Below are 26,570 nucleotides of genomic sequence, written 5' to 3' on the forward strand. Positions count from 1 at the left end.
GGGCTCACGTTATTACTCATCCACCTCCACCCAAACCACTGCACGTGGGCAGGGAGAATTCCAGGCTCTGGGTCCAGAAAGACTCCCAGAGAGGTCATCATCCTGCTTAAAGGCCTGGAGCACCATAAAGAAAGTGGAGCTCCAGTGGCCTAAAACAGAAGCACAGCCAAGAGTGTGGGACACGCTGGGGCAGGGCAGAGCAGGGCTGAACAAAAGGAGGGGCGTCCTAGGTGGTGGCTACGGGTGAGATGACCTGCCAACAATCCTGTGAGGGGGAGCCTCCAGCTGGTGCAAGGGAAGGAGACCCAGGGAACGTGATGGGAGAGCACCACACCACAGGGTCCTGCAGGAATCACCTCAATTACTCCTCTCCTCATAGCAGGTGTCCAGTAGCAGGTGTCCAGTAGCAGGTGTCCCTCTGCCCATTTTCCTGACAAATGACACAAGAGTCCCCAAGTGATCAAATGCTTCCCAGGGCCATGCTTAGGCATGTATAAGGGTCTTACTCTCTGTTAGGAAAGTGACTCTGGGATCCCTGAGACTCTGACCTTGTTCCAAACATAATCAGAACCTGTGGTCTGCTGAGTGCAGGGATCAGGTCAAGGGCAGGGACGATTCGAGGGACCAAGGTTACCGGCCCCATGGGCTCCCTGCCCTGAGCTGGGCTGGGGCAAAGGTATGGGCACTGGGGAGCCTTGTGGGAGAAAGCCCATGTGTACGTACTCAGTCCCAAGCCTCCCCCACACTCTCCAGGGGCTCATCCACAAAAGGCCCCCATCTTCTTGTGAGCTGCAGGCAGGAACAAGGTAGCTGCCAGAGCCTTCTCTACCACCTGAGGACAGGCCCTGGAATTGGGCGGTGAAAGCCCTCTGAGACTAAGACACAAAGAGGAACAGGTGCACCCAGGGCCCCCCCAGCACCCTCCTGAGATGGGGTGGAGGGAACCCAGGGCCAGACCAGAGAGGCCACAGGCCCTGAGGGACCAGGTAAGCTCAGGGCGGGCGAACCTGGAGGGTCCAAGGTAATGCTGAGGATCAGGGTGCGCAGCGTGGGGTCCTCACTTGGATGCTGGCCGTGTGGAGGGTAGCTAGGCCCAGACCCTGAGGCTTCCTCAGACATACAAGCCACAGGCAGGACAATCTTCAAGGCTCAGACCTGACACCCAGCAGGCTCCTGACCAGCTTTCTGGTCCAGGACAGGAAAGTGAAGGTTTCTGCACATGGCGCATCTCCTGGGACCTCCCATGGTAAATGGAGACCCCGTTCTCATGGTTGCAGAAAGACCTAGTACTGGGGCAGAGTGACCTCTGCCACTCAGAAAGCCGGGTAAGAAGCACCTTCCAGTGTACACAGACCTGAATCCAGAGAGGGAGTCAACAGCTCAGAGCCCAGCTGGGAGAAGGGAACACAGACCTCTCTGGAAGTGAGCTGACTTAGAGAGACAAGGAGGAGTCATGGTGGGTCCAGGAGGGGCTGAGCACTGGACACCTGCACCCGTGGACGTGAGGGGGTTGGTGAACTAAAGTCATGGGTCTACCCTTTCTTGGAACATGGACCCTTTAAGCATTTGGTGAAAACTACAGACTTTTCCCAGAGAAAAAGCAGAAACATGTGTACGCACACATACACATTTTTCCGTAGAATTTCAAGAAGCTTAGGGATTCTGTGAACCCAGGAAGTGAACCTCTGAATGAGAGGAAGTCATATATATTTTGTGCATTAAATAAGAACAAGATTATTAATCACTCATTGGTACTTATTTTCTTGCTTCCTTATTTCTTCACTTTCTGTCTCCTATGCTAGACTATAAGCTCCATGCGGGTAGAAATCTTGACTCTGTCATTCTCTTCGTTCCCCAGTACCTAGGACAGAGCCCGGCATGCAGACGGCACATGATAGACACCTACTGGATGAGTAAACAGATTTAGAATCCGCTATGTCCTTGCTCCCACTGATCAGCAAACAGGCGTGGGACAAACCACAAAGAAGTGGACTTCTTTATGAATCTGACTCAGAAACTTCAGACTCCGCCCACCAGAACTAGACCCTGGCATCAGTTCCACATGAACCTCCACAGACGCAGACAGCCTGGAGCTGAGAGCTCAGCTCTTCTGGTTGCGTGTGTGAGGAGAGAAGGTGGGGGCATGCAGAATTCCAGGGTCTGCGGGCGCTTCCCAGAAGCCCTGACCTGAGGACGCTGCCCACCAGCCCTGGAGAGCAGCCAGCAAACTAGCCTGTGTACCTCTGCCTCTGGGCCGTGAAGATGGGAGGCAGCAGCGGGCAGGGGTGAGGGGCCTCCACTCTGCAGGCCATTGATCCCCACTAATGAATTTCTTTGTGGAAAGGAACAAACTGCTCCACAGTGCGACTGGCCAAGGCCGCCCCAGCGCGGCAGCCTGGTGTCTCGGGCATGCTAATTACCGTGCTGTCTGAGTACATCTGATCAGCTTCTCCCCACCACTGTTCCATAACTGGCATGCTAATCTGTCCCTACCTGATGGCTTCTGAGCAGGCCAGAGACTTACTAATCAACCCTAATGCAGACAGTTGATAAAGGAAGAAACTTATAACACTGAGATTAAAAACCATGATGTCAGCTTCTAGAAGATCACGATTCACTTAGCTTCTTTTGTAGTGCAGTTCAAGGACTATGGGTTGAAATCACTCATTGCATTCAGGGCCCCTGATACAGTCCTGACTGTTCCACCCTTTCTATCCCATGTGTGACAGAATTCCAGCAAGCCAGCATGACTCACTTATGTGGTAGATGTTACACAGATGGATTCTCAAACTAACACGTCTTTGGAAACCATAAGGAAAAGTTTGAATGAATTCAGGCATGATGGTTTCTTTGGCGTGAAAACAGAACTCCTGTGACAGGCAGCATGGTATCTGGAAAAGGCAATGAAATTCTTAACAGCTTTATGGAGGTATAATTGGTATGCAATAAATTGCAAATATTGAAGTGCATGATTTCAACATATGTATCGCCACAATCACCACAATCAGGATAACGAACATATTTCGTGACCCCCCCCAAAGTTTCCTTGTGTCCTTTGTGGCCCCTGCCACCCACCCCAGTCCCCAGGAAACCACTGAACTGCTTCTCTCACTATAGATTAATTTGCATGCTCTAGAGTTTTATATAAATGTAATCATTTGGTGTGTATTCTTTTCTGTCTGTCTTCTTTCACTAAACCTAATTACTTTGAAATTCATCCATGCTGTTACTGTACCAATAATTGATCCCATTTTATTGCTGAATAGTATCCCATTGTATAGTTGTGTTTATCATCTATACCACAATGTGTTTATCCATTCACTTGCTGACAAACATTTCAGCTGTCTTCTGGTTTTGGTATTACAAATGAAGTTGCTATGTGTTTTTGAGTGAATATATGCTTTCATTTCTCTTGGGTAAATACCCAGGAGTAGAATGGCTAATATGGTAGCTGTATGTTTAACTATTTAAGAAACTATCAAACTGTTCTCCATAGTGGTTGTGTCATTTTACATTCCTACCAGCAGCGTTTACAATAGCCAAGACATGGAAGCAACCTAAATGTCCATCGACAGATGAATGGATAAAGAAGATGTGGTACATATATACAATGGAATATTACTGAGCTGTTAAAAAGAATGAAATAATGCAATTTGCAGCCACATGGATGGACCTGGAGACCTTTATCATACAAGGTGAAGTCAGACAGAGAAAGACAAATATCATATGATATTACTTACATGTGAAATCTTTAAAAAAATGATACAAATGAACTTATTTACGAAACAGAAACACTCATAGACTTAGAGAACAAACTTATGGTTACCAGGGAAAAGGGTCGGGGGAGGGATATACTGGGAGTTTGGGATTGACATGTACACAGTACTATATTTAAAATAGATAACCAACAGGGACCTACTGAATAGCACAGGGAACTCTGCTCAGTATTCTGTAATAACCTAAATGGGAAAAGAATTTGGAAAAGAATAGATACTTGTATATATATAACTGAATCACTTTGCTGTACACGGAAACTAACACAACACTGTTAATCAAATATACTCCAATATAAATTTTTTTTAATTTCTTAATTAAAAAAATAAAAATAAAGAATCCCAGTTGTTCTGTAACCTCACTAACACTTTGTATTGTCTGTCTGGCCATTCTAGGAGGTAGGCAGTAGCTTTTCACTGTGGTTCTAATTTGCATTTCCCTAATCCCTAACTAGTAAGCATCTTTCCATGTGCCTACCTGTCATACATATATCTTCTTTGGTGAAGTGTCTGTTCAAATACTTTGCCTATTTTTCATTATGGTGTTCATTATTATTGAGTTTTAAGAGTTCTTTATAGTCTGTATGTGATTTCTTTATCAGAAGTGTAACTCGTAAATATTTTCTCCCAGTCTGTGGCTTGTCTTTTTATTCTCTTAACAGTGTCTTTCACAGAGCTTCATTCTTAAAGTGGTCTTAATTTTAATTAAATCCAGTTTATCAATTTCTTTCTTTCATGTATTGTGCTTTTGGTGTAGTACCCAAGAAATCTTTGCCTAACCTAAGGTCACAAAAGTTTTCTATTGTGCTTTATAGATGTTTTATCATTTTAGTTTTTTCACAGTCTGTGATCCATTTTTTACTTATGTTTTATACACAGTACAGGTATAGATTGAAGATTATATCTTTGCACATAGATATTTACTTGTTCTAGCACCATTTGTTGAAAGAGCTCTTCTTTCTTCATGGACTTGCCTTTGCAGCTCTGTTGAAAATCAATCATCTATACATGTCGGGGTCTATTTTGGGGTTCTCTATTCTGTTCCAGTAGTCTGTCTATGTTTACACCAAAACCACATTGTCTTGACTATTATAGTTTTTCATGTTTTGAGGTCATTTAGTTAGTCCTCCAGGTTTATTCTTCCTTTTCAAAGTTGTTTTGGCTATTTTAGGTACTTTGCATTTCCCTATGAACTTTAAAATCAGTTTGTCAAAAAGCCCTGGTGTGTAGCTCTTGCTGATTTTCATGGTGTAAATACTCCCACATGGTCAATTTCTAGCTACTAAAGTGCTGTCACTGAACACGGAGCTGGGAAGAAGTGGCCCAGAGGCTCTCGTGAGCCCGTGCACGTTGGCTGCAGGTCACCACACACACCCCACCCCGCACTGCCTCCGTCCCCACAGCAGATGTGGAGGCCCAAGAAGTCTCACTGTGCTGGTGCCGTGCCCTCTGCCGTGTCAGGAGAGGCCGGAGCAGCACCCACGGCCACTGCCTGGCTTTGTGGCCAGGGCCTCTGACCACAGAGACTGTCACCAAGGCACAAGGGAGGTCCAAGGTGGGCCGCTGGGGAGGAAAGCTTCTCCCCCAGTTCCTGTCTCCGGGTACCAAGGTGCCCCTGATGCGCCATACCATCCTGCAGGTCTGGAGCGCACCTGACACTCACTCTGATGCCCTTCCTCCCAGGCCGGCTAACTGCAAGTCCTCAGGAGGATTTCACCTTGAGCTGCCCATGGCCCTCCAGTGAAATCCTGTGCCGCGTAGAAGGAAGCAAATTGATTGATCTTTCTTGGTGACTATTAGCAAGATTCACAGCTGGCAGCAGACTACATTCATCTGTGCCTCTGACTTTAATTACCACAGGCACCTGGGGTGTGTGCGTGCCTGCATGTGTGTGTGCTCACGTGTGTGTAAGCCTCCAGATCTCTGGTCTTTTTATTTCTGTACCTCTGGCCCACGTCAAACAAGCATCAGCTCAGTGCCGTCTCCATGCTCCCAGCTCCCACACGGTGGCCTCTCTGGGAGATTCCCGTTCCCACTGGGCGGTCCTGGCTCCAGGACCATCTCTCCCATTTGCCCCTTTAACCCTGGGTGTTCTGGTGCCTTCCTAAAGTTGTTAGTCTGGGTTGCTTCCATGTCACCTGTCTCACCTCTGGTAGTAGATAAATTCCCTCCCCTGAAGGACAGGGAGTGGACTGTGTTTCCCTGACTGCGCCCCAACTGATAAATCCTGTGTAGCCAGGATTTACAGAGTCTTGGGGGAATGATGAGAGAAGAGGTTGGAGAAGGAGTGGGGCAAGGAACAGACCTTGAGGCCCATGGGCTCCCTGAAGGGATTTGAACTTCTCCCGCAGGAGAAGGGGCGCCATGGCCGGGCTCTAAGCAAGGCTCTGAGTTTAAGGAAGCTGACTTTGGTGACAGTGAAGAATGAATGGACGCCTTCCAAAAGGTATTATATGTAAATACACGCTACACACACACACACACACACACACACGCTCCCAAGAGACTACACTTTTCTTTCATTACCCTCAGAAAGCAAAGAAGACAAAAGGTGGGAACAACCCAAATGTCCATCAACAGATGAATGGATTAACGAAATGTGGTGTATAGACATACACTGGAATATTATCCAGCCTTAAAAAAGAACGAAATTCTGAGACATTCTATGATATGAGTGAGCCTTGAAGACTTTGTGTTGTAAGATAAGTCAGTCACAAAAAGACAAACACTGTATGATCTCACTTATGTGAGGTCCCTAGAGCAGTCAAATTCATAGAGGGAGGGAGAAGGGTAGTGGCCAGGGGCCAGGGGAGGGGGCACTGGGGAGTTAGAATCTAATGGGTACAGAGTTCCAGCTTCGCAAAATGAAAAGAGCTCCAAATACGCATGGTGGTGATGGTTCCACAGCAATGGGAATGTGCTAAATGCCACTGCATTTGCACACTGAAAATGGCTAAAACGGTAAACTTTATGTTGTATAGATTTTACCACAATTGAAAAAAGCAAAGTGGGACATTCCCAGTGTACAAGCAGACTGCAGTACCTGTCACAAGGACCCGCAGGTGACATCCCTTCATACCTACATCTGTGGCAATGCCACAGAGCCATGGAGGTCTACAGCAACAAAGTCCGTACAGGCCACACAATGAGGGTACACCCTCCAGAGCAGCCCTCTGAGTTCCCGCCCTAAGGCTGTGCTGTGTTCATGTCCAGGAGGTGTGCGGTCAGGAGGGTCTGGAGGATGGGAGGCAAGGGGTGGGGGATGAAGAGAGGGTGGGACAGCCAGAAAAGGCCTCCTGGGCCTCCTCCCACTACAGCATCTTCTGACCCAGGGGCCCTCAGGGTGCCACCTGTCCCACCCCTCCTCTCCCTCCTCACACCAGGGGAACACACACATCTGTCGCTTGGAGCAGTGGGGAGGACAGTAAGGGTTTGAGACTTAAATTGCCACCTGCAGCTGTAACCCCTCCCAGCCTCAGTTTCCTAGACTAGCTGGTGTGCGTGTGCCAAACTTGCTGATTGGCTGTGCAGACTGAGAAAAGGATGGTGAAGGCGCCTGGCACAGGGTAACTGCACAACATGTGTTCTATCCCCTTCCTTTTGCAGAAACAATGCAGGGCACATCACTCTGTTTATGGTCCCTAAGCAAAGCTCAACCAAACGGCCTTTAGCCTGTAGGCCCCGGGGAGATGAGGCAGAGATCTTCCATGGGGACCTTTGGTTAATAAAGACTTGTCACCCAAAGATGCTCCCCCCATCCCAGGTGGACAAGGGACAGGGACCCTTCCTGCCACAGTGACCCCGGGGGTTCCCTGGGGGATGGAAGCAGTCCCTTCTAGCTCAGACCAGCTCTGACAGTTGGAAAGTTCCTGATTTCCTGTACCACCTCCCCCTTAGTCCAGGTCCAGTCCTGGTACCACTTAGAGCAGGCTGGAGTCTTTGGCTCACATCAGCCCTTCCCCCAGTCCCAGGCCCGTCAGCTGCTCCTCCAGGGACCACCCACGTCGGCTTGGCTCCATCCCACCCGTGAGGCGTGACCCCTTCAAAACAGGACACACCACAGGACCACCCGCCCCCACTGCCCACCCCCACCGAGCTGCAGCTGACTCAGTTCTCAAATAGTTTCTCATAAGAGCTGCTGCTGACCTAAGAGGGCCCCTGCTCCACCTCACAGGCTTCTCTGATTTTGGATTTTGTCCCTGATTTTCTGCCTAATCACACTTTTTCTCAGCAACATGGCATCCAAGAAACTATCTTCCTCCAAACCAACAAAGAAAAAGAAAAAAAAAAACAGGGACCGGAATAGGGTCTGTTCTCCAAAATACTTCTCTTCCTGCCTGCCTTATTTTGGTACCTGGCACCTTAGCACTATCTTTCTAGCTTCCTAACTGGAAAACACAGGACCCACTGCAACTCAGCAACTCTACTTTCTAGCAATCCAGCCCAGAGAAATACTTAGGCATGTGCACAAAGCTGTGCCTTCAAGGGTGTGCATTCTAGCATTGTTTGTAAGAGCAAAATCACCAGAAACCACCCAATGAGGAAATGGATCCATAAACCCCACCCTGCCGAATGCTGTACAGCAGGTAAGGAGAACAAGGTAGAACCAGGGGGACCGACATGGTGTGAAGGCTCCGAAGCAACTCAAGTAAGAAGCACAGCACAAAGCAAAAGCTTCCGCTTTTGAAAAGCTCCATGTATGTGCACATGAATGTCTGTACATGAGAAGTGTGACGAGCCCAAGCAAGGCCTTTACTTAGTTAGCTCTAGAGAGGAATGCAGGGGAGGGAGCATTAAGGGCACCTATTGTTCTCACCTTAACTGCCTAAGTTGTTTACCCTTTTTTTACAAGACATATTCATTTTGTGTTATTACTTATACAATAAAAATAATTTCAAAGAAAAATCAACAAAGCAAAGAAAGCAGAGTGATTTACCCTTCCATGTTTCCCCACTGCCTTTAGAAGACTCAGCCTCTCCACCACCTGGGCCAGGTCCATGTCCCCAGTCCCTGACCCCAGACACTAGATCCAGCCAGACAGAACTTCCTCCAGCTCTCTCACCCCTGGGCCCCCATATCTGCCCACCTTGCCCTCCCCTCTGCTCGGCCCTCCTCACTCCATCAGGACTGAACTCCACTCTCAAAGGCCTTCCCAGGCTCTGCTGGGCAGGCCGAGCTCCCTGCCGCAGCTCCAGTGGCCGTCACAGCACGGCCTCCCTTACGACCCTCTTCCCCAGTGAAGGCAGTTACCCTTGGGGCCAAGGGGACAAAAGCCATGCCTGCCACACTCACCTCCAATTCCCCAGCACAGCACCTGGAACTCGGTGGGTGTCTGGCCGATGGAACTGGACTGATTAGATACAGGAGGCCTTGCTCAGTAGGCGACAAGAATCCACAGACTCCATGAAGACCAGCCTAAAGGAAGCTCAGGTGGGGGCAGTCCGACCCGCCCTCCGGGAATGGCGAGCTCTAGCCTGAGACCACCCTCCATAGTCAGAGGACTGTGAGTGACAGTCAAACAAAACCCACCTCTGCAGGTGCTTTAAAGTTGAGCCGGGATTACTGTTACACTCTGTCTTCCGTGGCCCCTGCATAGACCAGGTTCCTCCGGGGGAATTCTTTGAAGTGCTGGAGAAGCCTTCTGGAGCATGTGGACGCCCTGTAAGCCACGGCTTCCTTGCCCCATCCTGCCTGCCAGGAGAGCATGCTCACGGCGCTCTTACCAGCCTCCCAGCCAGCGCAGCCACTGCGGCCCTGTCTTCATTTTGTGACTGCCACTGCCTCTGCCTCATCAGAAGACTCTGCAAACCCTCTCTAGATGTGTGCAGGAAATAAACAAATAAGCAAACAGGCAAACACGGCATGCCAAAACAATTAAACCAAAAATCACGACAGCATGCCAGGCCCACGTGGAGGTCCCTGCCCTGGACCAGGAGGCTTGGGGCGAGAAGCAGGCAAGCCTTCACAGGTACCAGGTCAGCAAGGGATTGGATAAACAGAGGCCTGGAGAAGAGACATAATGCCACTTAGAGGGAACGTGGCCATGTCAGTGTGACCCCTCCATCTTCTGCTTTCAAGTGAACTCGTCACCACTCTCAGAGCCTCCAGTGGGAAACATGGGGTGGGCAGCAGCCCCCCCCCAGTCAAAACTGCCAGACTTCTTACAATGGAGAACTGGCCACACAATGTACAAGCAACTTCAATCTTGTCACGTTCCAGGGTGACACAACCAAAGAGAACAGGCTTCTGTTCCTAAGCATCTCACTAGACAGGAGAGTTCCCACGGAAGGGCAAGCCTTGATGGCACAACACACACCTTCCATCAGAAGAGGGGAAACCCTGCCATAGACATGATGAATTAACCACTCAGATGCTCCCAGCCAGGTCGCCTGAGACTGTGTGACGCAGCCCCTGCCCACCCTTCCCACTGACACCTTCCATCACCTTATGTCAAACATTCCTCTAGAACATGCCGTGCTATTTTACACCCTGATGTTTTGCACACAGGTTTCCCCTACCTGGGATCTCCCTCCCCCTTCCTCTACCTGACGAAGCCCTCCTTGCTCCCAGCGAATTCAGAACCCACAGCCTCCCAAAGCAGAGTTGAGGGGAGCTGGGGGGCACAGTTTAGGCTTCAGCACTTCCGGTGCTGTCCTGGGTACTGAAGAGCAGTCAGACAAATAAGAAATGGACTGGTACCACAGGGAGCTCAATCGCTCTCAGATCCATCATTTAATTTTATTTCAACCTCCCAAGAACCCTCTGAGGTAGGCATTTTATTATCCCCACTGCCAAAATGAGAAAACCAAAGATGAGAAAGATTTGTCAGTGGGCCCAGAGATAAGTGAGAAAAAAGGCTGAGGCAGGAACGGAACCCAAGTTCCCCGTGTTCACCCACAAAACCTCAGTGGCCACTATTAACCTCACACTGTGATATAAACATGTATTTTGTGTTTATTCCTCCTGTGAAGCTGTGGGGAGAGCTTTCTCAAGGGCTGGGCCCATCTGAACTCTCATCAGGCCCGTCCCCTGGGTACACAAGTGCTCCCTCCACACTGGCCAAGAAGGAAGGTGTAGACAGAAACTCAGCAGCCTGAACACACTAGTTCACTGGTGGGAGTGGAGGAGGGTGAGGTTTTGCCTGATCTTTGGACTCCAGAGAAATCACATGTTACTGCCGTAATTAGGAATCTCATATAAAGAAACAAATGCTTCCTGGAAGAATAAATAGGCAATGAAGCACCCCAAAATATAGATTCATTCACTCATATATCGAGTATTAATTGAGCACCTACTATGTTCCGGGTGCTATTCTAAATGCTGGGTACACAGCGTCACTTAATCAAACACAGAACTCACATTCTCATTGGGGGAAGACAAACATCAAAAAGTAAGTAAATGGCAGGTAAATTCAATGAAAAAAATAATTCAAGGAAGAGGGAAGAGGGTATCAAGAGGAAAAGGAGTTCCATTTTTTAATGAGGTGGTGAGGGAAGGTTTTGGGGGGCAGAAGTGCCCCAAGTGTTCCCACACAACACTTCACAAGGAAACATCTTAGAGTATTCCCGGAGCCTTTCTGCCTCCCAAGACTCCCAAGGAGAAGGATGTTCCTAAAGCTGCTCATAGATGCTGTCTAGACACATCTAGACCAGCAAGATCCATGGCTCCCCTCCCTCAGGGCCCAGCTGCTGAGCAACCAGGAAAGGAAACCCACTTCCCAAGCCTCCAAAAAGGCTTCTTCAGAGCTGGGTGGCATCCACTGAGATTCCCTTTGTGAGAAGCAAAGGAAAACGTTTAAAGCATAAGGCTCTCACCCTGCTATAGCACTGAGAACGTGCTTGGCCAGGATCCACCAGCAGCCTAGGAAAGAAGCACCATGATACCCATCTTACAGATCAGGAAAACCAAGGCTCTGAAGGGTACCCATAGCTTGCCCAGGATGCAGTAAGCAATGGAGCAGGGACTTGAATGTCATTCTTTTCTGATGCTTGAGTCTGTGCTCATAACCACCCGAATGTCGCCTCTCAAGGAGGTGCCGGGCATTGTTTGGCAAGGGAAGAGGAGCCATCTCTGGCCAATGAGCAGACAGTCAGAGCTCTCATCCCAGCTGGAGATGGCTTCGGCCCGAGTGCCAGCCACAGCTGCCAGAGGGCTTCCCTGGCTCCCCCCACCCCTCCCCTCCCCTGCCTTCCACTCCTCCCCATGCTTTCCCTGTCTTCTGGTCAGACACACTGACACTCCAGGCCCCTGAGAACACTCCTAGGAGCAGAGGATGCTACACGCAGGCTCCAGGCATATAGAATGGCTCTCAGGGCCTGTGGCTTTCCAGCCAGTGCTGAAGTGACTGGGGCCAGAAGGAAGTTAGCTATGATGTTCTCTCTTCACCGCAAAGGCATTTCTATACCTGGCAATGTTCTGCACCTTGACTAGGATGGTGGTTATGCTAGCGCACACATTTGTCAAAACCCATTAAACGGTACACGTCTAATAAGGGTATTTCATTGCATGCCGATTATGCCTCAACATAGTTCATTTCAAAAAATGAAGGAACTCTCCTGACATTGGTGGATCCTATTAGGAAAGAGCCCTGCTCTCCCTGATGGGAGGGTAGGAGATGGTTCAACTGAAACAATGAAAAGGACGTAATATTTCATTTCACTGGGCGCTGCGGGGACGATCAGGGTTCCACTTGGGCCAACAGTCCTCCCAGATGTTTGGGGCCCCATCTTGTGGGTGCCCTTCCTGGAATTCTAGTATTTAACAACAAGACCTGTTCCCTCTTGTATCCTGGGGCTGCGGAGGTCTGGAAAAGCAGGGTCTGCAGGAGAGGGATGTCGACAGGGCCACATTTGTCTTCCAAGGGGGCACTGTGGCACGACATGGGAAGAGGGAGGTGTAGGCCAGGCCAAGTTCTTGCTGTGGCGACTCCCTTGGGCCCCAGCTACACAATGGGCTGTCCGTGGGGGCCAGGGCAGCCTCGCCTTCCTGTCCTTCATCCACGCCTGCATCAGGCATCTCCTCATGTCCTCAGACGCACCATGGAATCTGATGCAAGGGTGAGGGAACTTCAGAGTTACTGAACTTTAATCATCCAGCAAGTGCTACAATTAACGTGCCCCAAAGTACAGTCGCTTTATAATTAGATCGGAGAACAAACACAAAACACTCGTCCCAGTAAAGTTATTGTGGAACTTCTTGGTAGGTGTCCTAGCAATTAAACTCACTTGTTCATTTCATCTGGAAAAAGTATTTATTACTTCAATTTAAACTAATGCCATAATGATACGATGTGTGTTATTTTTTTAATAGATCTTTATTGGAGTATAATTGCTTTACAATGGTGTGTTAGTTTCTGCTTTATAACAAAGTGAATCAGTTATACATATACATATATCCCCATATCCCCTCCCTCTTGCGTCTCCCTCCCACCCTCCTTATCCCACCCCTCTAGGTCATCGCAAAGCACCGACCTGATCTCCCTGTGCTATGCTGCTACTTCCCACCAGCCAACTATTTTACATTCGGTCGTGTATATATGTCGATGCTACTCTCACTTCACCCCAGCTTCCCCCTCCCACTCCATGTCCTCAAGTCCATTCTCTATGTCTACATCTTTATTCCTGCCCTGCAACTAGGTTCATCAGTACCATCTTTTTTTTTTTTTTTGAGAATGCTCACCATCGCGGTTCAGTCATCTGACTTCCTATGCTGGCGGCAAGAAAGGAGATTTCGTTGGCACAAAGCATAGGTTAAAATAGCATTTGTCCAGTAATTCTCTTTCTTCTGGGGAGTTTCACGTCAGGAGGACTCAAGGGTGAGGACCAACAGCCGACAGATGTTTGCCACGAGAAACTGTCAGGCTGTCCAGCTGAGAAGGTGCAATGGCTCACCAGAGCTACCTGGGACCATGCAGTGAGCCTGCAGGGATGTCCAGCAGCTCAGCTCTGCTGCCAGGGAGGCCTGGAGTGTCCCCTGCAGGTGAGAGAGCTGACCCTTCCACGAGCACCAAGAATATAACTAAGATGTGTTCTGGGCCACAGCAGAGATGAATCAGCTCAGAGGCTAAGGGAGAACGGGCAGTAAAGGGGCCACCACTGGGTGCAGTTCCTGAGCAAGGAAATCTTCCTGAGTACTCAGCACGTGCTAGGCACTGTGCTAAGCTCTTGGCGTGTATTAATGCATTTAATCCACACATCAAGCACACCAGGCGGAAATGATTATTTATCCCCAATTGACAAATGAGGAAACTGTTGCACAGAGAGGTTGAGTGACTTCTCCAATGTCACACAGCTATAGAGACAGAGCCGGGATTCAACTGAGGCAGACTGCTCCTGAGTCCTTGCTCCTAACCATTATACTCAAGAGAATTCCTGAGGAGGGGCAAACAGCCAAAGCTCTTTTGCCAAGACTCTACCAAGCCCTGAGCCCACACCCAGCCATGAGAGGGAATACTGATCACTGCCACTCCTGGTTCCCACGCATGATTTGTTATTATCATATCGACCACTTGCCATGTACCAGGAACTCTGCTGGGGGTTTTACTCTGTAGCTCAGAAATTACCATCCCTGTTCCTTAGGTGAGAAAGCAGAAGCTCAGAGAAGTCACCACGGGCAGTCAGTAGGAGGGAGGGATGGCAACCTCCACTCTTTTTTATTTACTTACTTATTTTTTGTACTTGAAACAAAACAAAAGATATTTTAAAATATGCAGTCAAAAATATATCTCCCATCCCCCTCCCACGTCATTGTGTTTCCCTCCCTAACACAGCACTCCTTTCTGACTGTATGTGTGCTCAGATACACACACATGTGAGCCTGCTTTGACCCAGAGCAACACTGCCACCACTGTTCTCACTTTGCTATCGTGAGCTAACAGTGCCATGTGTTGGAACTATGGCTTCTGAATGCATAAAGAACCATAGCTTTCCATTATATATACGTAGCATAATATACTTAACCATTAAGGTTGTCGGAACGTCTGCAGTTACCAAGAGTGCTGCAATAAATCCTTGTGCATTAAGAAGAGTCTACCTGAGGTGTTTGTTCCCCACAGCTTTGCCACGAGGACCAAGAGGCTGTGAGCAGAGCTGTGATACCCGGGCTTTGGGAATCAGACCTGGCCAACCCCCCTACTCACCAGCCATATGACCTAGAGCACATCCCTTTACTTCTCTGAGCCACAGTTTCCTCATGTGTAAAACAAGGATAGTATATACCCACCTGGAAAGGTTTCCGTAAGGATGATGTGAGCTGGAGCACTTAAGGCACTTACACAGTGCCCTGCTCAGAGTGACGGCTGGAGAGACGTGAGCTGTTACTCACTGATACCTGGGCCACCTGGGTTACCCGGCAAGTTCAGGCCTTGCCTCTGGCTTGGACTCTGGGTCTGGGATTTGTCCTCAGTCAGATCACAGCTCTTCTCTGTGCATTAGTTTCTTCCCTTTCGTAGACAGCCAATGAGTCCGGACACAGGCAACTTAAGAACCAGAGCCCTCCGGAGATGGAGACCCCATGTCTATCCTCAGATCTCTGGACTGGGCGTGAAGAATAGGACCTGAAGGCACCACCTGAGGTAGTGAGCTATGGCTCCCAAGGATTTCTGGGGACTCTGAGCTCATCAATGAGGCCTCTAAGGCCTGCTGGGCCCAGAGCTCCAGCCTCACCCATGGCCACTGCCCACAACCCAGCCATATGATCTTTCCCCTCTCCATTGCCCCCAGGCCTTCCAGTATGCTTTTCCCTCTGCCTGGGACACGCTTCCTCCCCTCCTCTCCCAGTGCCCTCTGCTTGCCTATCTCCTACTAGTCCTTTAGACCCTTGCTTACATGCCACCTCTTCCTGGAAGCCCTCCCAAGCCACCATGCCACAGGCTGTGCAATCACCACCAAGAATAAGATCGGCTCCGTGGCCAGAGCAGAGCAGTGTCAGCGAGGAATGTCAGGCCATGGCTGCAGGGAGAGATGGTCTAGCACTGGGATCCAGGCACACCCAGGGGCAGGACCTAGCTATGGACATCCAGGCAGGAGGACAACATTTGTTCTCAGTGCAGAGACTGAGGTTTCAGCAGGAGAATATCTTTATGCCATTTGGATAGGGAAGAACCTCTTAAACGAGACAGGAAACAGAGCTACTTGTCTAAAAGAATAAATTTGAAAATAATACAATATAGAACTTCTATGAATTAAGACAACTAACTGAAAGAAGGTATTTAACATCCCTAACTTACAAAAGAAAAGGCTCAGTCTTAAAAATAGGCAAAAATTAAAAACTACATACAGGTGTTTAGAAGAGCAAATAAAAATAGTGCATAAAGATATGAAAAGATTCTCAACCTCATCTTTTATCACAGCAATATAAATTAAAATCACAGCAAGATACCATTTCACATGAAAATCTTAAAAGTAAAAACAGTACCAGGTGTTGGTGAAGTTGGGGAGCTTTGAGGACGCTCATACATTGCAGAGAGCAATGAAAATAGGTAGAAATTCTTTGGAAAGCAATTTGGAATGATATACTAAAGTGAAACATGCATACCCCATAGTCCAGCAATTCTGCTCCTTTGAGACAGACCCTTAAAAAATTCTTGCACACGAACACCAATAATCTTATCAGTATTATTTGTAATAGCAAAAACCTGGAAACAAATGCCCATAGTAACACAATGGATAATAAATCAGGTGATATTTTGCAGCAGTAAAAATGATCGAATATACCCATCTGCATCAAATGAACAAATCTCAAAAACCTAAAATTGAATAAAAAAGAAAGCAATCACGAAAGTGTACAGAAGTGTTACTCCATATAGTTAAGGTTTACAAAGAGGCCAAACTAAGCAATATGTATCTTAGGATCCATACTTGTATGATAAACTATAAAGAAAAGCAAGCAACTAGTTAGAACACAATCAAGATAGTGTTTATGTCCCCTAGGTAGGAGAGGACATGATACGGGCTGGACACACAAGGGCTCCTACACATTTTTAAACTGGTCTGGGTTCACGGGAGTTCACTTTATCACCATTCTTTTAACTTGACATATACATTGTAAACATGTGTAACTTTTAAACTTTTTAAAATAATTTTAAAACAAGCACGAATAGGAAATGGCCACACATTTAGAGCTTTAAGCTTTTGTTTCTGTGGAATCCCAGCTCACAGCCCCATTCCAGGCCTGCAAGCTGGCCCAGAGGCCAAGAGGGACCACCACACCCCAGAGATGCTGTGGAGGAAAGAGCCCTGGGGTCCTGACTTTACATCCCAGCCCTGTGCAACTTTAGCCAAGATACTCCACCCATCTGTTTCTTCATGTAAAACGAGTACCTAGCAAAATAGTTGCGCATGGTAGGGACTCGGTGAATATTTGTTGAACGAATGAGTCAGTGATTTCTAAGATCCCAGTCGTAAATACACCCCTCATCCAGATGCGTTCACCAGGGAGAAACTGTGCCTGCAGCTCCTAGCACAGCCTCCCCAAGACACACACGAATATCCCAGAATTTGAAGTGGCAAGTCAGAGAGTTATCTCTTCTGTTCAATCCAAACTTTTGGTATTTTAATGTTACAGATTTTCTCTCCCAAATGTCAGCTTCTCTTTCGTTTTTCCTTTCGCTGTCACAACAAGCATACAAGTATTTTTGATGGAATTTTACCAAATGGCACATCTTGCATTTTGTAAACCTTAAATACACAAACTCCTCTCTCACCACTCTGCCAAACTCTCTCTTAGAACGCGTTTTTGTCTCTCTGACCCTTGACTCTTGACTCAGATGCCCAGTCCTCAGGCTCCACCCAGGGAAGGACATTCCTGTGTTTAAAGGGAGGCTGAGGGGCAAATGAGGAAGGATCAGTCCTCACCTTGCAAGAGTGGGATCTTACATACGACATTCATTAGCAAGTGACTGACTGCACAAACCTGGGGCATGCCAAGTCCATTCCACACACCCCATCCTTGGCATTAACTCTGTCTGGCTGGGGCTAGGAGAAGGTTGGAGCCTAGCAAGCCCCAGATTACAGAAATAGGATGGTGCCTTGGCTAAGTGCATGGGCATCGAAGTCATAACGAAACCCTCTGAGCCTCACACTCCTCATCTGTAAAATGCAGCAATAATCCCACCTCAGAGAGCTATTAAATGGCTTTAATCAAATAATATATGTAAAGATACTTGCAGATAAGCATCAAAAAAAAAAAAAGCCGCTATATCCCCAAACCACTTCTGTTTGACTTTGGAAGGAATGAAAGTCTTTACACTCAATTTGCTTTTTAATTGGGCTCACTGCAGCTAGTATTGCAGTGGTCGGGTGGAGGAAGGACCCTGAGGAGTTGTGGGGGCACCATTTGTCTTGGGCATATCAGCAATGTAAATCCACCCGTGGCCCTCGGAGAGGCCAATGTCAGACAAGCTGAGGGAGCACCCACACCCCGAATTCTTGGGGCCGCATCAAACAGCCTGTGGGCTTCTACCGCCTTGGCTCATCTAACATGTTAAAAATGGGCCAGAGGTTGGGCTGTGCCTGAGGGGCATGGCCAAAACAAGTAACAGTGCTGAATGTTTTATAGAGAATGTTTGGGGTAGAAACCTGGCCTCAAAGGTTGTCAAATCAGGGGGCCAGTGACCAGGGCAGGCAAAGGCAGGAGGTTCTGCATAGTACCCAATGAAAGAGCACTGGCAGGCTTCCCTGGTGGCGCAGTGGTTAAGAATCCACCTGCCAATGCAGGGGACATGGGTTCAAGCCCTGGTCCGGGAAGATCCCACATGCCATGGAGCAACTAAGCCCATGCACCACAACTATTGAGCCCACCCGCCTAGAGCCCGTGCTCCACAACAAGAGAAGCCACTGCAATGAGAAGCTCGCGCACCGCAACGAAGAGTAGCCCCCGCTCACCGCAACTACAGCAAGCCCGCGCGCAGCAACGACCCAATGCAGCCAAATAAAATAAATTTATATTTTTTAAAAAAAGAGCACTGGCCTCCAGAAAGGCTAACACCAAATGGATCAGCACCTTGGACAGCGACAGCCAAGGGTAAGGCAGCTCTGAAATGCCTGATTCTCCCCTACCTTCCAGATCAGAATCTGCAAACAGGGCAGGCTGTTGCCAGCCTGTCCCCGCAACATGATGCTTCATGGAGCAATCACAGCACTTTTATTGCTGAGCCTACATGCTTCCTCAGAATCCTTCCCAACACAGCATTCAAGGCTCAACCAATTGCTTGAGGTGGTCCACCAGAGGAAAGCTGTTGGGTACCCTGTGTCTTTACAGAATTACTAATAAAGGCCAGTTTAGTTGAAAACTCACTTCAACCCTACCAAAGGTAGCAAAGGTCTCTGTGTCAGAAAAGAGGGGCACACCTTTTGGTTTGATTGGAGGGTCTGGGTGGGAGAGGAGAGGGGCAGAGGAATGTGCCTACAGAATGAAACATCTGTTTCCTAGCTCACCTCCCCTACTTCAGAGGTCAGACTATTCAGTGCCCTTGTCTTTCCCCCCATTTCTCCTTTGTCTTGTGTGAAAATTGTCTGAAAAGTCCATGTCCGCATACACAAGTTGGTTCATTCACACAGTGACAATTTATTAGGGCCTACTCTGTGCCAGCCACCATGCTAAGCAGCAGAGACATAGCAGGGAAGAGCACATGGCCCACTGTCTTGGAGCTTAGAGCCTGGGTGGGAGTAACAGTTCATCAAGGATTAGCCCTCATGAGTGTGTTGCAACAAGCTGAGAGCAGGCTGAAGGAAGGAGACGTGTGTCTGTGAGAGCATGTAACCAAGGAACCAGCTCTATGGGAAAGGGAGGAGTCTGCAGACAGGTGGAGATCAGGCGCCCTTCCCTGTGGACTCGATCCTTGAGCCAAGTGGGGGTAAGGGATGTACGAAGAAGAAAACACAGAATTTGAGCAAGTGCCATTAGGTGTCATTCGGTCTTCAAGAATTACAGGAGCCCAGATGGGATAGGTAGGCTGGAGAGCTGATACCTGCTTCCTATGGCTGAGCTTCCCGCCAACGCCACCTTAAGGGCTTAGGAAGAACCAAGGCTTGAGGAGTTTCTATAGGTCAGAGCCAAAGGAGAGCAAAGAAACCAGGAGCAGTGAGGTGGGAAGGGTCTACAGACACTGGACCAGAGCATCCTTCAGCCCTGGCAGTGTCCACACCTCCCTACAGGATGCAGCCTCAGAGCAGACCCAACGTCGGGGGTCGAACCACCAACACAAAGGGTTGTCAGGGGAAGGCTGGGCCACTGAGAGGTGCTATGACATGGTCTCAAACTCCTTCCCAGAGTCAGGGTTTGAGCGGGGGTTGGAAGGAGAGGCCAAGTCCTGGACAGAGTCCAGTTCAAGCACCTGGAGCCTCCGGCTGCCCTTCTCCCCATCACCACCTCATCTTAATTTCAGCACAGTGACTGTCCGCTCTTTCAGTTCCTTCTGGAAGACTCTAAACAGCATATTTGCTCAAGAGCTGAGGACAACATTCTGGTCTTAGAGAAGCAGAGTATTTAGGCAAAGGCAAACATATGCTGGTTTCTCTTCTTAGTTACATTCTTGGCAAAGAATTATTTCACCGAGAGAGAAAAACGGGACTTTCGAGGGTCCACCCCATTCTACCCTGGCCCCAGCTATGCAGCTGCTGACCCTCCCCAGTCCCCCACACCCTTTAAAGACACGTAATGTGGGTGGCTGTGGCTATAAAGGGGTAGCATGGGGATCCTTGTGAGGGAACTGCTCTGCATCTGACTGTGGTGGTCACATGAATCCACATGTGATAAAATTGCACAGAAGTGAATACACACACCCAAGTGCATGTCAACTGGTGAAAGCCCATGGGTTGTGTCAAGGTCAAATCCCACTTGTGATATGGTATGACAGGTGAGATGCTGAAGCACACAGAATCTCTGAATTGTTTCTCATAATTGTATGTGAATCTCAATTAACTCAAAATAAAAAGGTTTTTTTTTAAAAAAAAATGCATAAGGTGGAAACCATTTTATCTTGAGACTAGAAATGGTCTGTTTTCACAAAGCAGTCATAGAAAACCTAAAGCTATTTCTTCAAAGCCCACTGTCCTAGTTTCCTCACAAGCAAATTATGATTTTTTTTTTCATATGGGAGGCCTTCAAAGAAGCCATGACCAGCCATGCCCAGTGTCCCCAGACCCACACAACCCCAACCTGGCTCCATGACATTCAGGGTGTCCCTCCCCCTGACCTTTGCCCCAGCCAGAAACCCTGAAACTGAGGACAGATCAGGGCAGAGGGAGACAAGGAGCTGGGAAGGCTGGGAGAGCGGCCAGTGAGAGGGGAACACTTTGCAGAGGAGGCTTCCAGGAGGACCCATGCTGGCCAGCCTCCACCACTGCCTGCGTGCAGCCCTTCGGATCCCTGCCAGTGGTTTATTAATATTTTATTGAAAACTCTAAGATCATTCCAACTTCAGCTGTCATGATAAGGTGTTGTTGCTAGGCAACTTTAGCGCCTGTCTACAAATCTGATTTCAGAGTTCTTCCCCCACTCACAAAGCTCGAGGTTCAGTCCTACCACCCAGAGACCCACTTGGCTCAGACCACCAACCGCTGTCCACACCCAGCCCACTGCAAAGCGCTCAGCCTCCACGAGCGATGGTCCAGCTCGCAGGTGTCCCAGTGCCTGGCCGTGCCCCCACCAGAGCCCCAAAGCAGCCCCTGCCCCCAACTCACCATACTCGCTGTCGTAGAACATGACAAACTTCTGCCAGCGCAGCTCTGTCACCAGCCTGAGCATGACATCATTGAGGCGCACGGGAGGTCTGGAGGCCAGCGTGTAGGCCTCGCCGTCAGGGCTGGGGTTCAAATGGCAGGCGGTACGCGGAGAGCCCCCTGGGTTGCGCTGGACAAAGAGGTGTGGGATGTGCATCGCGTCTGTGAGGGACTGCAGGGCGTTGGCAGACGCACAACCGGTGGATGTGACCAAGGCCAAAATCCCCTGGGTCATGAGGTCACAGGCTGGAAAGAGAGGGGAGAGAGAGGGTGGGGTCAGCATGGGGGCGATGCTGCCCTGGCTTCAACTGGCCCAGCTCATGCCAGGCAGCTCATTCCCAGGGTTCCAAGAAACACTGCCTCCCTCCAGGGACCAAGAACCCATGTCAGGCCAGGCCAGAGGCTCTCACAGGCACAGTCTGTGATGCCCTAGTGATGCTGCCAGCTAGATGTTCTTGTGTCCATTCAACAGATGAGAAAACAGAGGTCAGGAGAGGCAAAATCATTTGTCCTAGGCTACTCAAGCAGGGAGAGTAGAACAGGGATACAACCCACATCTGCCTGAGACAGCCATCAGTGCTACTAAATTAGCCATCCTGTTTCCCACTTGGGCTGTGAGCCGCTTAAGAGCTGTGAGCTCATTTTGTTGATCCATGTATTCCCAAGGCCACGCCACAGGCCAAGAATACACTGTGTCCTCTACAATTGTTGGCTGAACTGAACTGATTGGGGCCGAGGGGAATGAATAACATCGGAAAGCCAGGGAGACACTTACCCCCGAGGATCCAGATTGTAGGCAAAACCCCCCAGAAACCCTAGGCCTTCTGGCCAAGTCCATTTGATTCATATCATAAAAATACTAGGTCAAACCCCAGAGGAAGCATTTGGTTCCAGAAGCCCAGGATTATTCAGAAGCCACTTGACAGTAACAAAGGAAGATGCTCGTGCAGCTGGGGTGCTGACTGCAGGTGTGCAGAAGGAACATGACCAGGTGCCAGCAGCTGTTTCTAGGGTAGCTGCGCTCAGGGATCACCTTTGGAAGTCATCCAGCAACCATGAGTTCCAGTAACCCCTTTTAGCCACACACTTAAGACCTTTTTGGAACATCAGACCAATTAATAGAAAGATGCACCTCCCAACACTGCAACCCACTGCACCAGTTTTGAAGCAAACACTTATTAATAATGCTTTATGTGATGGCAGGAATGTGGGAAAGCAGATGCAGTTTCAAAACACAGCCTGTGAATGTCAGCAGGCCGTCTGCTGCAGACAGCAGACTTTTTTTTTTTTTAACATCTTTATTGGAGTATAATTGCTTTACAATGGTGTGTTAGTTTCTGCTTTATAACAAAGTGAATCGGATGGACCTAGAGCCTGGCGGCAGACTTTTGAACAACTTTGACAATGCGGTTCTTTCGGTTGAAAGCACCTGGGTTTATGTAATGCCTCAGACCAGGCTGGGAGGAGGAGACGGAGACCAGGGAGAGGAAATCTAAGGAGCAAGGCAGTGGGAGGCTGGGAAGGTGCAGGAAGAGGAAGACACCTCCAAGCTTTCAAATACCAAAGGCCAGCTGCTCCCCACGCACAGACACTCACCTTGCACATTCATGGGCTTCGGCAGGAGGACAACTCAAATGCCCACAACTCTCCCTGCTGAACCCTCAGCCTCCAAACACAAGGCAGGAGGAGGGGGTGGTTAAACAAGAGATTCTCTGCAGTCTCTCTTGATCTCTCTTGAAGATCATGCAGCCACCTAAATGCTCTGGCCCCTCGCATGCAGGCTCCATGCGGCCAAGTTCACTCCTGAATTGAAATCCAATCATGTCATGCTACTGGTTAAAGCCCTTTGGTGGCTCCCAAGACTGCTGCGGACGGAGTCAAACTCCTTGGGGCAGTCTTGCAGGCTCCCCAGTGCCTGCAGCCTCAGGTTCCTCACACGTCCCCGTCCGCTCTGTTACAGACCACGGCCCACCTTTCGGCCCCTGGAACCCATCACATTTCCTGTGGCCTCCTGAACCTTCACACCCACTCTCACTTCAAGACTCAGACTCTACAACCCCAGACTAAGGACCCTTTGTCAAGTGCTTCATCTGCATCCCACATTTCCCCTATTATGACACTGCACTGTGTGTATAACTGTCTCTCTCTCCCACTTCACCTCAGGCTCCAAGGGGACAAAGGCCATGCCCATTCTGCTCACCATCCTTTTCCAGACACACAATGTGCCTGGCACACAGCAGTCAGTAAAGACTGATACAATAATACCGTAAGCCTTGACATTTTCATGCCCTCTGGTCAATAATTCCACTTTGGGCATCCATCCAAGCTGTAAAAATTGCTTCAGGTCCAAAAACATTCAGAGTATACTTATCCAGACTCTTGATATATTTATTGCTAACGATCTAAAAGATGCAAAGAGGTGAGTGACATAAAAGTGTTCCATTTGTTGAAAGCACACACAGCCTTTAAAACTATTTATGAAGATACTACAGTAAGATGGGAAAGTGCCTGTCATAAAAAAGTTATGTGAAAGTAATACAAAATTGTATGTATTTTATGATACCAATTAAATAAAACTTAACATGCATGAAAGAAAGATAAGAAGGAAATACTGCAGAATGTTAAAAGTGACTGCATTTTAGAAGAGGTCTAGACGTGGTTTTCCTTCTTTTCTATATTTTGCCAACATTTCATGTCGTGAACAGGTAATTCCTTTACAAAAGGAAAACAATCCTCCAACAATGGATAAGTATGAAGCTATGTAGGAGGAGGGACTATTTTGTGAGAATTTTCTCTGTGCCAAAAACTCTGTCGAGTACTCTATATACATGAGTTCACATTATTCTCATGACACCCCTGTACAGCAGGCATCACTGTGTCTATTTTCCAGATAACAAGATGTGAAGCCGCACAACCGATAAGGGCTGGACTAAGATGGCTTCTCGTCTAAAAATGCTTCTGAGGGGTGACTAAGTGACAAAACCAGGGCACGACATTTCACGCTCACCAGGATTACAACTAGGTAGAAAGCATGCTTATGAAAAAGGCAAGAGAAAACACTAAAAGCCAAGGTCTCTGATGATAAATGGATTTTTCTTTCTTCTCTTGTACATGTTCTCTTTAATGCTGATACACCGCATTTATACATTTAAAAAGTAATCTTGGGCTTCCCTGGTGCCGCAGTGGTTGAGAGTCCACCTGCCGATGCAGGGGACACGGGTTCGTGCTCCGGTCTGGGAAGATGCCACATGCCGCGGAGCGGCTGGACCCGTGAGCCATGGCCGCTGAGCCTGTGCGTCCAGAGCCTGTGCTCCGCAACGGGAGAGGCCACAACAGTGAGAGGCCCGCGTACCACAAAAAAAAAAAAAAAAAAAAAAAAAGTAATCTTACAAAACACACTGTACATCACTAGGGTGTAAAGTTGCCCAGGAACTCCAGCCCTTAGGTCCCGGTCCAAGACACCCACTGCACCATCACTGGGTCTTGGCTCTCTGTCATCCACCCAACCTGGCTCCCTCTCAGGGACTTCCTGACTTCTGATGGCAAGCCCCATCCCCATTCCACATATGCTGGGTTATTAAGTCACTAAACCTCCCTGAGGCTCAGTTTCCCCATTTGCGCACACATCCCACTGCTCACCATGGATGGATCCTGGGCTCACCAGGGCAGCAGAAGGGGCGCTAGAATCTCACAGACCAAAGCTCCAGTTTGGGCTCCTCTGGCCGGCGGCCGTGTGGCCATGGGCATGTCTCCTTCCTGAGGCCCCGTTTTCTATTAATTGAAGATATGAACCTCTACCCAGCAGAGTTATGGGAGCACTGACTTAGAACGTGGACCACAAATGCCAATCCCGTGCCATGCACAAGAAAGATGCTAAATATTAATACATGTCAGTTTCCTGCCCCTCTCCTTGGGCATCCCCAGCTCCCCATCAATGTCCCCACCCAAATCATGCCCAGGATCCCAAGAAATAGCAGTTACAACAGAGAACGACCTCACTCCTGCTGCTGACAAACCCTCCCCGTGGAGGTGGGCACCCTGACCCACCCCTGTACGGACACCTGCAGCACCACGGAAGCTCCTCAAGGCCTCGACCTCCTAGGTGAGCAGGGTGGGTAATTAAGGCTGGAAGACTCTCCCAGGCACTAATGGAGAAGCCTGATACAAGTCAATTTCTAATCCACTGTGAATGGCCTGCTAATTGGGGCACTGTTGAAATGATGGTTATTTAGAGGCTCCTAACATAAAAATAACAAGATCAAAATACATCAGATCAAAGCCACACCAGCTATTAGCTTAAACAAGGTTGTGTGCTCATTCCTAGGACAGGACATCACACAACTCACACCCCAGTTGTAGAAGAGACATCGAACCCCAGTGCTGGCATCCGATGGCTTGGATCTGAATCCAGGCCCTGCCACGTACATGCTGTGGGACCTTGGGCGAGGGGCTCACCCTCTCTGGGCCTCTGTGCTTTTTCTGTCAGAGAAAGATGATGGCACCCACCCACTTCATAGAGCTGTTGTGCATATTCTCTGAAAGGTCTTTGTATGTGAAGAAGCATTTGGCACTACCTGATGCATAGTAAGAATGTAGAAGTCACCTCTGTCTCCAGCTTAGAGGTGCTTCTGCAGCTCACTAGAAGATAACAGCCTTTGTTATAATTCTTTGTCTCCAATATCCTATGGTCATAAAGCTGATCTCTCTCTTTTTTTTTTTTTTTTTGCGGTATGCGGGCCTCTCACTGTTGTGGCCTCTCCCGTTGCGGAGCACAGGCTCCGGATGCGCAGGCCCAGCGGCCATGGCTCACGGGCCCAGCCGCTCCGCGGCATATGGGATCCTCCCAGACCGGGGCACGAACTCGTATCCCCTGCATCGGCAGGCGGACTCTCAACCACTGCGCCACCAGGGAGGCCCCTGATCTCTCTCTTGATGATAACAATGCAGGCTTGATAGATTGATATGAGCTCCCCAAGAATGGCTCATCAGCTGCGAAAGTAAGAAGCAGAGATGAATGTAATGAGCAGCTTCGAGACCCCTTATCTAAGCTCAGTGGCCTAGGAGAACAGAGGTCTCC

The 26,570-nt window shown here is 48.8% G+C and overlaps 1 protein-coding gene across 2 annotated transcripts in view; it reads right to left on the reverse strand.

The window, feature by feature from the left end:
* GRID1 (glutamate ionotropic receptor delta type subunit 1) overlaps positions 1–26,570 on the reverse strand; it is a 678,013-nt gene that overhangs the window by 527,940 nt on the left and 123,503 nt on the right. For both annotated transcript variants that reach the window (XM_082629921.1, XM_082629922.1), the window contains exon 3: positions 21,455–21,739. In XM_082629921.1, the coding sequence (XP_082486047.1) occupies positions 21,455–21,739 (285 nt within the window). The remainder of the gene's footprint in view (positions 1–21,454; positions 21,740–26,570) is intronic.

Source organism: Mesoplodon mirus (assembly GCF_964341445.2).
Source record: "Mesoplodon mirus genome assembly, chromosome: 2".
NCBI lineage: Eukaryota > Metazoa > Chordata > Mammalia > Artiodactyla > Ziphiidae > Mesoplodon > Mesoplodon mirus.